Genomic DNA, 12,447 nt, shown 5'->3' with positions numbered 1-12,447 from the left:
GGGGAAACAGAAGTCAATGGCAAAGGAGCCGATAATTCCCCAAACCATCGGCTCCTGCAACCCCATCAGCACTCCAACTGAGGAAGGAGTCAGACATGTCAAAACAGTGGGTAGAATCGGAGAAGGAGAGACCAAATGGGATGTGGATTGATCGTCTCGTGGATCAGGTGGAAGTCTGAGATGGGAGTACCACCATCTGGGTCTGAGCTCTGAGAAATTTTCTCATAATCCTATCCACATTAGCTCCAGATAAGCTTTTGGAACACCTAAGAGAAGATGTGGAGGATGGAATTCTAGAATGTCTGTGGAGTGATCCCGCTAAAAAAAGGTGAAGGTAGCTGTGAAGTGACCTGATCTGGTAGGAATGGAGGAGTTCAGATTTGGGGAGACTCTGATTTAGAATCTGTTGGATCCAACTTTTTTAGTATCTTAGTAGGAGGCACCGATGAAGGAGCTGATGAGGAAGAGTGGTCGGGGGACCTCTTGTGCGACTCTTTATCCTTAGAAGCAGAGTTGAATCTAAAGCAAATAGAACAATCCGCATCAGAGTGTGTGGGGCCTAAACAATACACACATTCCCTGTGGGCATCCGAGTTAGGGATTTTATGCTCACAGATTAAGTAATGCACTTTTTAAATCTAGTAGGCTTATCAGCCATACCAGGGAAGAAAAACTGTTTAAAAGCTAGGAAGAAAGAACATTTTTTTAATGGAAAGGGAAAAGAAAGAACTACCAACAATGATAGTGAAAGGATACTCTAAAGGGTAAATTTAAGTTGAAAGAAAAGAGTACCAACAATGGTACTTTAAAGAGGTATCAACAAATTGGTAGCTGATAGAATACAGGAATGTGCTAAAAAGTCAGGAAAAAACTGGTAAGGGAGACAGGAGGACCAAGATTAGATACAATAATAACTTTTGAAGATGCAACTCACAAAAAAGATATATATTACTCCAAAAGCTCGAGAGAGACAGCATCTACATCTGAAGCTGAATGGTGGCAAATGAGATTTGTGCTATGTTAGGTTGGTAGAGCATTGTGGGTAAAGGGAGGAGCTCAAGAGTTTTGGATCCAATGATATGGTAAAAGTAGCCGAGTCAGATCCAAGTCTCGGATCCAGACCCATCAGCTGAGGAATGAATGAGAAGGACTGTTTTTTATAAATGCTGGTACCTCAGCTTCCTGTGCCAAGTTTCTTGCAAATTTTTATGTCCAAAAACTAGACCACTTCAGCTGTTAAAAAAAAAAAAAAAAAACTGGGTTATTCTGTTTAGATTATTCAGAAAATCACCAGGTATGTAAACTCCACAAGTAAAATCTTCTAAAATAGACTGTGTATGGATCTGCCTGAGGAAGACTGCAGTGACTGTCAGGACTCTGGCTGTACAAGATCTGACATGACCCTCTATATTCCTCATATGAAGTACTGCCCTTGTAAGTTCATGGAGAGCCAAAGTTTTCAAGCAGAAAACAACAGTAAAATGAAACTACGGAATATCCAGTAAATTGCATCTGCAGAGCGGGAAGCTACCCTGCCATCCAAGGAGAGAGAGGAAAAACTGCAGGTGTGTGTAAAAAATTGTTGGACATGCCCTTTAAGGAGTATGCTGTTACGGTACGGAGAATGTCTGCATACGCTTTTTTAGCATCCAGTGTAGGAGTAATTTCTTTCCTAGGTGTTTCAGGTGTAGAATCCTCTTCAGAAACTGTCTGATCAGTAACAGAGATTCTAGAAAAGGATTCATAAGCATGTACTCTGAGACAGCTAAGATACGTACCTTCAATGAAGCATACACCAATCATATCTTGAGTAGCTCCGACAGATACTGAAGAATCGCAGATAGTAAGGCTGAGAAAGGGTTTGATTCCTTCTTTGGCAACAGATGGAAAATGTTTTCCATTTGGATAGGTTAGTATTTCCTTGGATCTTTCCTGGCTTCTCTAATATCAAGTATGTCCCCTGAGAATTGGCACTTGAAGAGCAGTACGGTTATATCATCCATGCAGGGCTGACCTTAGGACATGAAATAAAGCCCTAGAGAAAGGACTCCTTTGTTGCTCTCCCCTGCAATCCACAGTACTCCCCTGTTTTCCTTCCCATCCTGGCCTCCCTACACAATCAAGATTATTTTTTTTTCTTGTTTACTCTCCAGCTTTTTCTTGCATTCTTTTAGCACACCCTAACCGACTAACACTACACAGCAATACCTGTGGAAGAAAGACTTGAAGAAAGAAGGGGGGGAATCTCCCCAGAAGTCATGGGGTTACTGATGCTCTGAGGTGAGTTTTAGAGATTTCTTTCTCAACCTTTTGATCCAATTATAAAATCATGACTATGGAAAGAAAGTCTTTTTTTTTTTAATTTCAACAAAGAAATACATTGTGTACAAAGCTCAGTTTTCAAAGCTGACAACAAGAGTTGCAATAAACTGAAAAGACAATACCTATAAAAAGGAATACATCATATCTTGAACTACTGCCTGGTTCCCTATGCCCTAACCATCTGTGTGCCCCTCCCATGTTAGATTGGGAATAAAGTGAAAGAACAAATGGATCAAGCAATACAGTTCCAGTTGCTGCTGTTATACATCTACACAGCAAGACTCCGTAGTCCTACACTACATTTCTGATAACAGACTGGGATGAAAATGAAAGAAGAGATCATAACATACTTCAGCTTGCTGCTGTCAGACATATATATCCCACATGCCTCTTTATCCAATACCCCAAAAGATAACCACTTGTATATATACCTTATGTCTGACTGTGCAGGAAATGAAAAACTAATGTCTCCAGAATTGTATTCCAACTTATAAATCCTAGGCATTACAATCCCCAAAGACAAACTACAGTGACCTTCTGTGCTAATCTCTCAGGTTCGATTATGACGAAAGTTACAGAAATAATTATAAACTGCCCTCAGCCCCTACACCAGTTATAATAGCCTACTACTGCGCGCACCACTGAAAAATGATCAACTTATTTTACATTTGTTAACTAGGTATGTGCGCCATTACAAAGACACTGGAGAGGTCTGATTTCATAATAAAAAAACAGCCACTATAAAGCATTTCAACTTTTTTCACAGAAACAGTAATGAAAGTTTGTAAATTTGCTTAAAACAAATCACATTAGTCCTGCAATGCCAGAATAATGAGAAAATGACAGCAGGGTCAGTCATTCTTGTTCACAGACAGCCCCTGTAACTAGCAATTATACTGTTGTTCTAGGAGCATACACCTCAAGCATCTACTCTAGCAAAATTAAAATAAATAAAATAGCCTCAGTAATGCATCTTGACTCCAGTTCACATGAACTCATAGTTGCTAACCTAGTCCTACAAAACCATTCACTGCCCATATCTGGTTGTCTGCCAGCATGAAAAATAAAATAAAATAATAATAATAATAAAAATTGTGTCACACACCTGCTGTGTGAAACTTCTGCCTGTCTTAATATCACAGTCATACCATCCACTTTAATTTCAAAATTCTGCTCCATTTTGCTCATGATACAGTGAGCAGGATGGTGCAGAAAGTCCACAGAATGAATGATCAGGTTACAACACCTCATCCCCATGGCACCACAGCTACAGATTCATTAAGCAGGGGCACGGAGGGCCATTTATTTAATTTTCTAAAGCAAAGAAATGTGTTTTATTTAAGTTTAAAAACAATGAATAAATATTGGAATGTGGCCACCTAGTTTGCATATGCATTATGTTACACATGTATCGATGCTGTGAGTTGCAGAGTCCTCAGATATGGGAGCCAATAAGTCCATTCACATCGGTAGCATGACCAGCATTTCATGTCATTGTTACGCAAAGGAGAACCAACATTGACTCCAGAAAGTATTATTAATATCACCTTTAGTCCTTCCTCCCTTGATCTGCAGATTAGCCTGGGAAGAAGGAATGCAGACAGACAGATAGAGGGAGACATGACCAACTGATGCAGAAGGCATTTACTACACAACCTTCTTTGCAAGATGCTCTACACTGTAACTTTCTCATCTGTGTTCTGCTTGCAGATACTGAGGTCTCTCTCTGGACACTCGAACTGTTTAAACAGAATCTAGATTATTATTTAGGTGATAACCAATAAATACAAACATGGTACTAAGGAGTCTGGATTACTGATGGTTAATGACTGTATGTAGTCAATTAAAGTATGAAAGTATGAAACCTTTGAACCAGTTCTAGAAACAAATCCCTGTGCAACAGACACTTGTGAGATACACCTCTGATCTGTTTGGATAGTTCATCGATAAGTGGAAAAAGATGTAGACTGCTTTTAGGTTTACATCTGACTCTAGGACTAACACACCAGGCAATCATGCTAACCTACATAGGGGGTATGACCAAGTCTCCTCCTGGCTTTTTGTGTACCCTGTTAAAGTTGGGCTGTCTCTGACCACCTGAAACACTTCTTTTTGCCATCTGAGTGCTTCAAGAGCAAAGATGTGTGTCAAAAAGTCATTTATGTTGATGTGATTCTTGCTATGAAAGAAACTTTAGATGCCCTGGACCTTTAGCCTGTAAGAGGGAACTCCCTAGGCCAAATCTGAGCTATCTGTCAAGACACAATTAGGGGATCATGTTTGAAAAGAACCAGTGTTCAGACCTGCTTGCCTCATTCATTATTCCAATTACTTCTTTATACAGGGTAGAATGGAGAATCTTCTTCTCCAGGGACTGATGGTGCTCATTCCAAATCTTCTTGAAGTATCACTAAAATATTCTCATATGTATCCTTGCAAGATGTGACATCAGACTTGTGGATGCCACATATTCCATTGCCTTAGAAACTCTCTGGATATAATCAAGATCTTCAGGAAGTTGCCCTGAAAATCTTTTACCGAGTCTTCAACTCACTGGGAAAGTATGAGATTTGACTTGAGTAGAGTAACAGAGAATTCCAAACTCTGCAGACACCCCACTGTAAATTACAGTGTCCTGTCTAGAGCTCCTAAGAATGTGCCAGAATTAAGTAATCATCTCAGCCGATACAGCTATGGATGCCTATTGGTACTGCATTGAGCAATTGTTGGACACAGGCACTTTGCAAACACTCTAGGAGTAGTAGCTAACACAAAGGGTAAGAAAGGAAACTGATAATGGGTGCCCCATGCCACAAGCATTAGAATCTTTGATCCCCTAGTGGGAATGTGCAGAAAGGTATCCTTAAGATCTAGTGCTACAATCAGGATACAAAGTTAAAGGGGTACAAAAGGTTTGCAGTTTTAGCATACTAAATTCTGGAACCACTAGAAAGTGTTTAGCCCAGGTAATCATTTATGGGCACAAAGAAAAGTCATGAATAAAATCCTTTGCTCTGCACCTTGTTTGGGACTGGTGCTTTCATCCTTCAAATTCTTGTATGAGAAGTAATACTATGTCTTTTTGATCCTTTGGTATTTGTGGGATACTTGCAAATCTTGGCTTTGACTGGAAATGTAATCTGTACCCCTGGGCTTATTATTTTCAGGACCCATCTGCTTTTGGGATGTTTTTCCCAAGTTTTGAGAAATGTGACAGCTGGCCATGTACACTGATTGCTGGCTGGATTGTGTGTGTGTGTGTGTGTGTGTGTGTGGGGGGGGGGTGAAAAGCTGGAGAGAAGACTAGGGCTGGGATTTGGTTAGAGGTTGAGGGAGGAGTATGGAATACCCAGGGCTGCTCCCCTTTTGAGGCATGGCTCTGGTGACCACCTAGTCATCTTCTTCTGGTCTCTCAGTCATTTTTATTTACTGATAATATCCCATTTTGTCCTTCACCTGTTTATGTTTGCTTTGGTGGTGTTACAAGGGTAAGCTTTCAGAAGGCAATTCTAGTCATATCTAGGGATAGAGGGATATCTTCCCCTCTTCACCCACTCTAAAACATTTCTGCTATGGGAACCCAAACAGCAGGTCACTGGCTAGTGAATCATTTAGGACGTGCACTTTGGACTTCTTTTTTTGGAAATGGCAAACTCGTCAGCTGGGCACGTCTTCTTATTACAGACCCCATGGCTGCTAACCTGCATGTTGAACCCACAGCATAACAGACACATTTAACAGCATGCTTTCCTACCTGGGTACTTTAGATAAATCCAAGCAGTTTTGCCTCCTGGGTCTCTTCTGTCATTTCCCATACCTTTAACCCACTTAATTGAGGTGTTCTCCCTGGCATCTAATCATGTGGGTCTGATAACATAGCACCCTGAATGACAGGGTGGAACCTGTGTATATTTTCTTTCCAAAGCAATCAATAAACCTACTCTATTGGTCAATATGAAGGATATTATGGGGTGGAACTAGTTTGAACCCCTTTTCTGGATCAAGGGACATCACTAACAGGTCAGCTATAGGATTTTTATATAGAAGTGTGTAGAGTCATGGATCTGATATAACCAGTCAGGCTTTTTCAGAGCAGGCTGTTGGGAGTCTGGTTTCAAACAGGAAAGAAGGAAAGCTTCTGATAAGGTTACTAAGAAAGGAGATATAGTCTCTGTTTTGGACAGACCCAGAAGGTCAAAGCAGCACTTCTGGACAAGTGAGACCTCTTACCTCTTATTTAAGGTGATCCTTCATTCTAGAAGTATCACCATGAGATGTCCTCTCTGGAAAAAGACAACAACATGGTCCATCAATGTCCATTTCAAACTCTAAATAAGAAGACACTTGTGAACATACCTCTCTATCTGGAATCATAAAAATCGGGACAAAGGCACATGAAAAATAGGTACAACTGGCTAAAAATGCTGATTAATATAAAATTTGTACACAATTATGTAACCCCACCCACTCCAAAGGAATTGTGGGATACCAACTTTTAAATGCAAACTGAAGAATAAATACAAAATAAACAGAAGAAAAATAGTGTTTTAAATTAAAGCAAACTGCAATTAAATAGAGCAAAAACAAGAAACAGTGTGCAAACCATTAGCCAAAAAATGTAAAACAATCACAGGTCTAGCGGATTAAACATCTTCATGCACTGTGAGCGTCAAGTGAAAACCTTACTCCTTAGCTTACCCCACAATTCAAATAGAGTTAATTATTTTGCAGCCACATAATGCAAAAGAAATGTTTGCTTACTGACCCAAACCAAGACTATTCTTAAAAAATTAAAAGGAAAAAAAATTCAGGTAAAGCAACAAATTTAAAGTAAAACAAAATGCAACAAAACAAGAGCAAAAGAAAAAAAGCAAAAAAAAGTATGGGAACTATAAACCAATAAATCCCAAATAAATATAAAGCAGATTTATCCTGCAGATATTATGGTTTACAAAGCAGTGTTAGCTGTCAAGTACCACATTTTAAACCATGCCCCTTTCAGTCAGAAACACCAACACCATAGGTTTATAGATCAGTACTAGGCTAACTGCCCTTGTGGGCTATTTTAAGCCTAGCCAATTACCCCATGTCAGAATCAAATCATGTACCTTGTGTCTGTAAGGTAAAACACCTTAACCATTATGCTAATAGTTCAAATCTCAATCTTTTGAAATATTAAATAAGAAAACAAATAATACAAGAAATAGTTCTAAAGTCCTTATACGGTCAACATTTACAAAACGTATTCAGATACCATCAGCTATTTGTTACTGAAATACGTGAATTTGATTTGAAATCCAGTGTAGGTATATGTATAGCCTGGGAAGCCTCTTTTCTGAGACTGTACAAAAAGGGTCATATGTACCACCCAGACTATCCCGGTCACAAAAAGCAAAATAGGGTGGCTTAATGGCTAAGGTGTTTGCCTTACAAACACAAGGTGCAGGGTTTGAGTCTCACAAGGGATAATTGGTTAGGCTTAAAATGGCTCGCAAGGGCAGTTAGCTTAGTACTAAACTATGAACCAATAAACATCTTAAAAAATAAATCTTCCTTACACACAAATAACCTATAAACCTTTTTCACAGTTGTACAATAGTACATTAAAGAGCAGCACTTTTTCTTCCGGACTCTGATAAAAGGGGCAGTGTCACTCAGATGGACTACTCCGGTGAGCAATCCGAAAATTAATAAAACACTTTTCAATAAATCCAAAACATCTACAATCAATAAAATATCTGCCATTAAGAAAGTACACTTGACGAAAGTATCCAATTATGCCCCTGCCCCTCCCCACCACAAGTAAACACAGAAAGGCAACTTAAAACATTGACCAAATTAATATAGGAACACTAGTGACACAACATGCTTCTACGGTGGTGCAGCGGTAGCGTTGTTGCCTCACAGCAAGAGGTTCCCCCGTTCGATTCTCGGCTGGAGTGCGGGCAGTGCCTTCTGTGTGGAGTCTGCATGTCCTCCCCGCGGTTGGGTGGGCGTTCGAAAGACATGCGTAAATGGGCGTGCCTTCGTTGAAGGTTGAACGTCAAGCTGGCACCTCGGCGTTCGTGAAAATCTACTGCCAATCATTAGCGGACCGGAGTTCCGCTGTGTCGACCCCTAACCGAGGAAAGACAAGAAAGTGACAACATGCTTCTATCAAGTCAAAACATAACGGTCTTCTAAATACTGTTTCTCTGCTTCAGAGATGTGACATTGTCACCTACAAACATTTCCTCTACCAACGAATTCAAAAGGGTTGTGGTCAAACCCATAGAAAACGAGAGAAATAAGAGAGGCCTCCGCTATTAATAACTGGAGCAATGGTTATGCGAAACATGAACAACACTAGATAAGAGTGATAGTACCCATATTACGACTTCATAAAAAAAATCAGCCAAACATTTTTCCAACTAACAATTTTTTCTGCTCCTTATTACAGATCTCTCAAAGTGAATCAACATATATGCACCCATTTTACCAAGTCATAAACACCAACGTACTCACTTTTCAAAACACCTCCACACAATTTCTAGTACTCCAAAACTCAAAAACAGTACTGAATTTCACGGGAAAATAAAAGGTTATTCTAAACGTTCAAAACGAGCTTTGTTGCTTTTCTCAAGATGATGCCCAACAATGCTAAAAAGCATGACCATTCTCCCTTTTTTTTTTTTTTTTGCTTATTTTCATTGAGCAGAATACACAAGTGTTTTAACTTGGTATATTTATACAAACAAAGCAAACTTATTTAAACAACTCCTTCTACAGACCTGCATTCCTGTAATACTAGTATGAATGTCCCCTCATCTGCAGCTCCCAACTGCATACTGCAAGTCTGCAATACTACTTAATTTAACTAAAAGACTGAGGCAATGTCCATTCTGTTTTTTTTTTTTTTTCTTTATTCCTACCTGTAGGAGCCACCACGGCCAGAAAGAAGTTTCCTAATCCTGACTGCTGTGCTGCGTTATGTACTGTTCCTGTTTCCCTCCACATCCCCCTGGGTCTGGGTCTATGAGGTCTGGGATGTGATGGGAATGGGATTCCTGGAGTTGCAGGCAGCAGACGCTGGGCGGACCAGACTCTGCACACAACTTGAACTTGTCTTGTACTGCAGCAGCACTTGCTCCTTCTTGGCTTGCTAGGCTGCCAGTGTGCCACTGGTAGAAACAGAAGAATGCAGCCAGATGTTAGTTAATTTACTTAACTTATTATTAAATATTAAAAGAAAACAGGCTCAGCTTTACAGCTCCTGCCCGCTCCGCTTGCTATGTGTGCTGTGCTGCTGGGTGAGTGAACGTTCAATCAAAATGAATGTAGTGAGTACTAGTATGAATCTGAGTCTATGAAAGAATGTACAATACATTTAAAAAAATGCAAACATGCTTTACAGACAGTCCAAGCCCTATTCTGATAGGGTGTCAGTCTCCCTCATGAAGTTGACATCATCGCACACATCCTGTCCGTGATGATGTCAGCGACAACTTAAAAAAATATTCAAAAGCAAAAAAAAGCGGGAATTAAAGGGGCCATTCGGGAATTCATGGCATCCCATTATTTGGACCTCAAAACTGGTGAATACCGAGGAACTTGGTATGGTTGAGAGGTCTGCCTGTGAAGCACAGGGCAGATCTTCCTCCTCACTACATGAAAATTCTGAGCCCTTCCATAAGTGTTCCCTCTTTCTTTTAATAACGGGTACTACAGGCATTGAATCCTGGTCCACATCTGTCTGAAAATTTTGCAGGAACTGAAGGAAGCTGGGCCAGGTTGAAACATTCCTGGGAAGGGGTGAATGTGAAAGTCTGACTATTGCCTGAGATTCAGGCTATTGTAGAGAGCTCGGGATATCAAACATCCTAGGTTTGGATGAAGGAGTACACCTAATTTGAGGAGCCACCTCAAAGGATTTCGTCTATGGAAAGGCATCCCTGACCTTTACATTTAGTGCAGACATATTCTCACAACAGTAGCAAGGAAGTTCCACTCTCCCCAGTGGAAATAATGACATGGGCATTGCAGCCAGATGCTTGCACAGCAGTATCAAGACTGACGTCTCATGGAAGGCCTTCAACATGGGAGGATGTCTAGGTCCAAAGGCATTGTAGCCTTCAAAGGGGCAATGCCAGAAGCCTCTAGTAACACAGATGCCTGGGTTGGGGGAGCTATAAAAGCACTTCACTGGGTCTTGCAACCTCTAGCCAAACAAGGACTTTGGGGTTTGAAATGCTTCCTTTTACACTTGCCCCTTGGTGCACTCCTCTCGTCTCTTTTTAAGAGGGGGCATCTACAACAGGAGAAGGTACACAAGAAAATATGATGGCAGTACAGGCCAAGGCTTCAAACCTATTCCCTTCTAAACAGTCATGATGGGAATGTCTTCTTGTCCTTATTGTTGTACGGCTAAAGCCCTGACAAACATTCCCATTATGGATGTGTTCAGAACCCAAACAAAATAAACACTCAGTATTGGTAGTCTGTACAGGGAATTTGCCTACCACAAGCACATTTGTTAGCTCTTTCTACAGTGGATATACACCAAAACCATAACTGTATTCTGACCTCTCGAATCAACAACTCAGGAAATATAACTGAAAACATTCATAAAGAAAACCATCCCCAATGGGGTACTTATGTACCTTGTTGTCAGTGGAACGCACCAAGACAGATTCACAATGCTGACAACAAACTGGCATGTGAATTATACTAGCAGAATGAAAGATCCAAAGATGAAATCTTTGAATGCCAGTTTTATACTGGCATTTCAAGCAACTGGCCATCTGTCCGGCTACGACAGGGAAGTGTGCTAAGCTCTGAAAGTCGGATCTTCTGTGGTAGAAATCCCAGTAGTAAGTACTACTGTTGAAATCTGATCTATACAATGAACACCAAGAAAGTATAACTTAGGAATATAAGGTGGGTAGTTTAGAAACAACATGGGAAAGTTTTATTTTGCAGAAAGGATACTGTCACATAGCATTCCTGAAGAAGTCAAAACAGTGACTGCATTCAGAAATGTATGGGAGAGACAAAACATCACCTTTACGAGGGCTGGAGGCAGTAAGTGGTTCACAGAACCTACAGCTTACCTAATAAAGTGGTAGATTACATGAGCCACATTGTTCATTCTTAGCTACTATCAGATCTATGTTGGTCGAATGCACAAATTCTGATCTCAAACTTTCATCACACACACACACACACACACACACACACACACACACACACACACACACACACACACACACACACACACACACACACACACACACACACACACACTCTCTCTCTCTCTCTCTTTTTTCCATGGACTGCAAATACCTGTACATCATTTTTAATGATAGCAGTATTTACAGACTATGCTGGAAGAAATGGTATTCAGTAAAGCAGATATCTAAACAATGTTAGAAAAGTATTCCAGAAACATCTTTAATGAAAACAGTACTTAACAGACGGTGCTAGAAACAAATACTATCTAATAACACACCCTCGGATCCCACTCATTTACCTGCATTCTGCTGAAGGTTGCTAGAACCTAACCAAAGCAAACTATACCTTCATTAGATTAAAAACTCAAAATGCCCTGACAAAACTGTATTATGAAAATGTCCTTGAAATGGCTCTTTTCTCCCAAACTGTATGCAGCAAGTATACTTTAAAACTTACTCTTTTTAAGTGTACTTACATGAATTTGAAAACCATAATTTCTTTGAACCTGATATTCAGTAACGTTATAGCATGTTGTTAAATCAATTTCTCCATCAAGGTCAGCTGCCTGAAAAACAAAGACGTAGAAAATTGTTTATTAAACAGTCAGACATTTAATACAAGTTAACTACTGAAATTTTGTTACAGGTAATGGAACAGTTAGCCGATGAAAACTAACTGACAAATTAGTCTCCAGGGTTGTGGATGAGGGTAGGGAAGTCCACACAGCCTATCTGGACCTCGCCAAGGCCTTTGACACCACCCCCCACTCTGGAATCATAGATAAACTTACTAAGCTGGGCGTTAATCCCTATGTCACTCGATGGGTTGCCAACTGGCTTACTTACAGAACCCACACTGTAAAAGTAGCTGACTCCAAATCCAGCTCCAGACAAGTGACAAATGGAGTACCTCAGG

The 12,447-nt window shown here is 40.2% G+C and overlaps 1 protein-coding gene across 1 annotated transcript in view; it reads right to left on the bottom strand.

Annotated features, from left to right (window-relative positions):
• The window catches only part of LOC122799215 (myosin phosphatase Rho-interacting protein-like), a 2,938,789-nt gene that overhangs the window by 1,029,924 nt on the left and 1,896,418 nt on the right, over positions 1-12,447 (bottom strand). The window contains exon 12 of the mRNA XM_044068133.1: positions 12,008-12,097. Within this exon, the coding sequence (XP_043924068.1) occupies positions 12,008-12,097 (90 nt within the window). The remainder of the gene's footprint in view (positions 1-12,007; positions 12,098-12,447) is intronic.

Source organism: Protopterus annectens, chromosome 4.part0 (genome assembly GCF_019279795.1).
Source record: "Protopterus annectens isolate FY-2018-M chromosome 4.part0, PAN1.0, whole genome shotgun sequence".
NCBI classification, from domain to species: Eukaryota; Metazoa; Chordata; order Ceratodontiformes; family Protopteridae; genus Protopterus; species Protopterus annectens.
The sequence above is the reverse complement of the archived record's forward strand: the minus strand, read 5'-3'. Positions and strand labels throughout refer to the sequence as shown.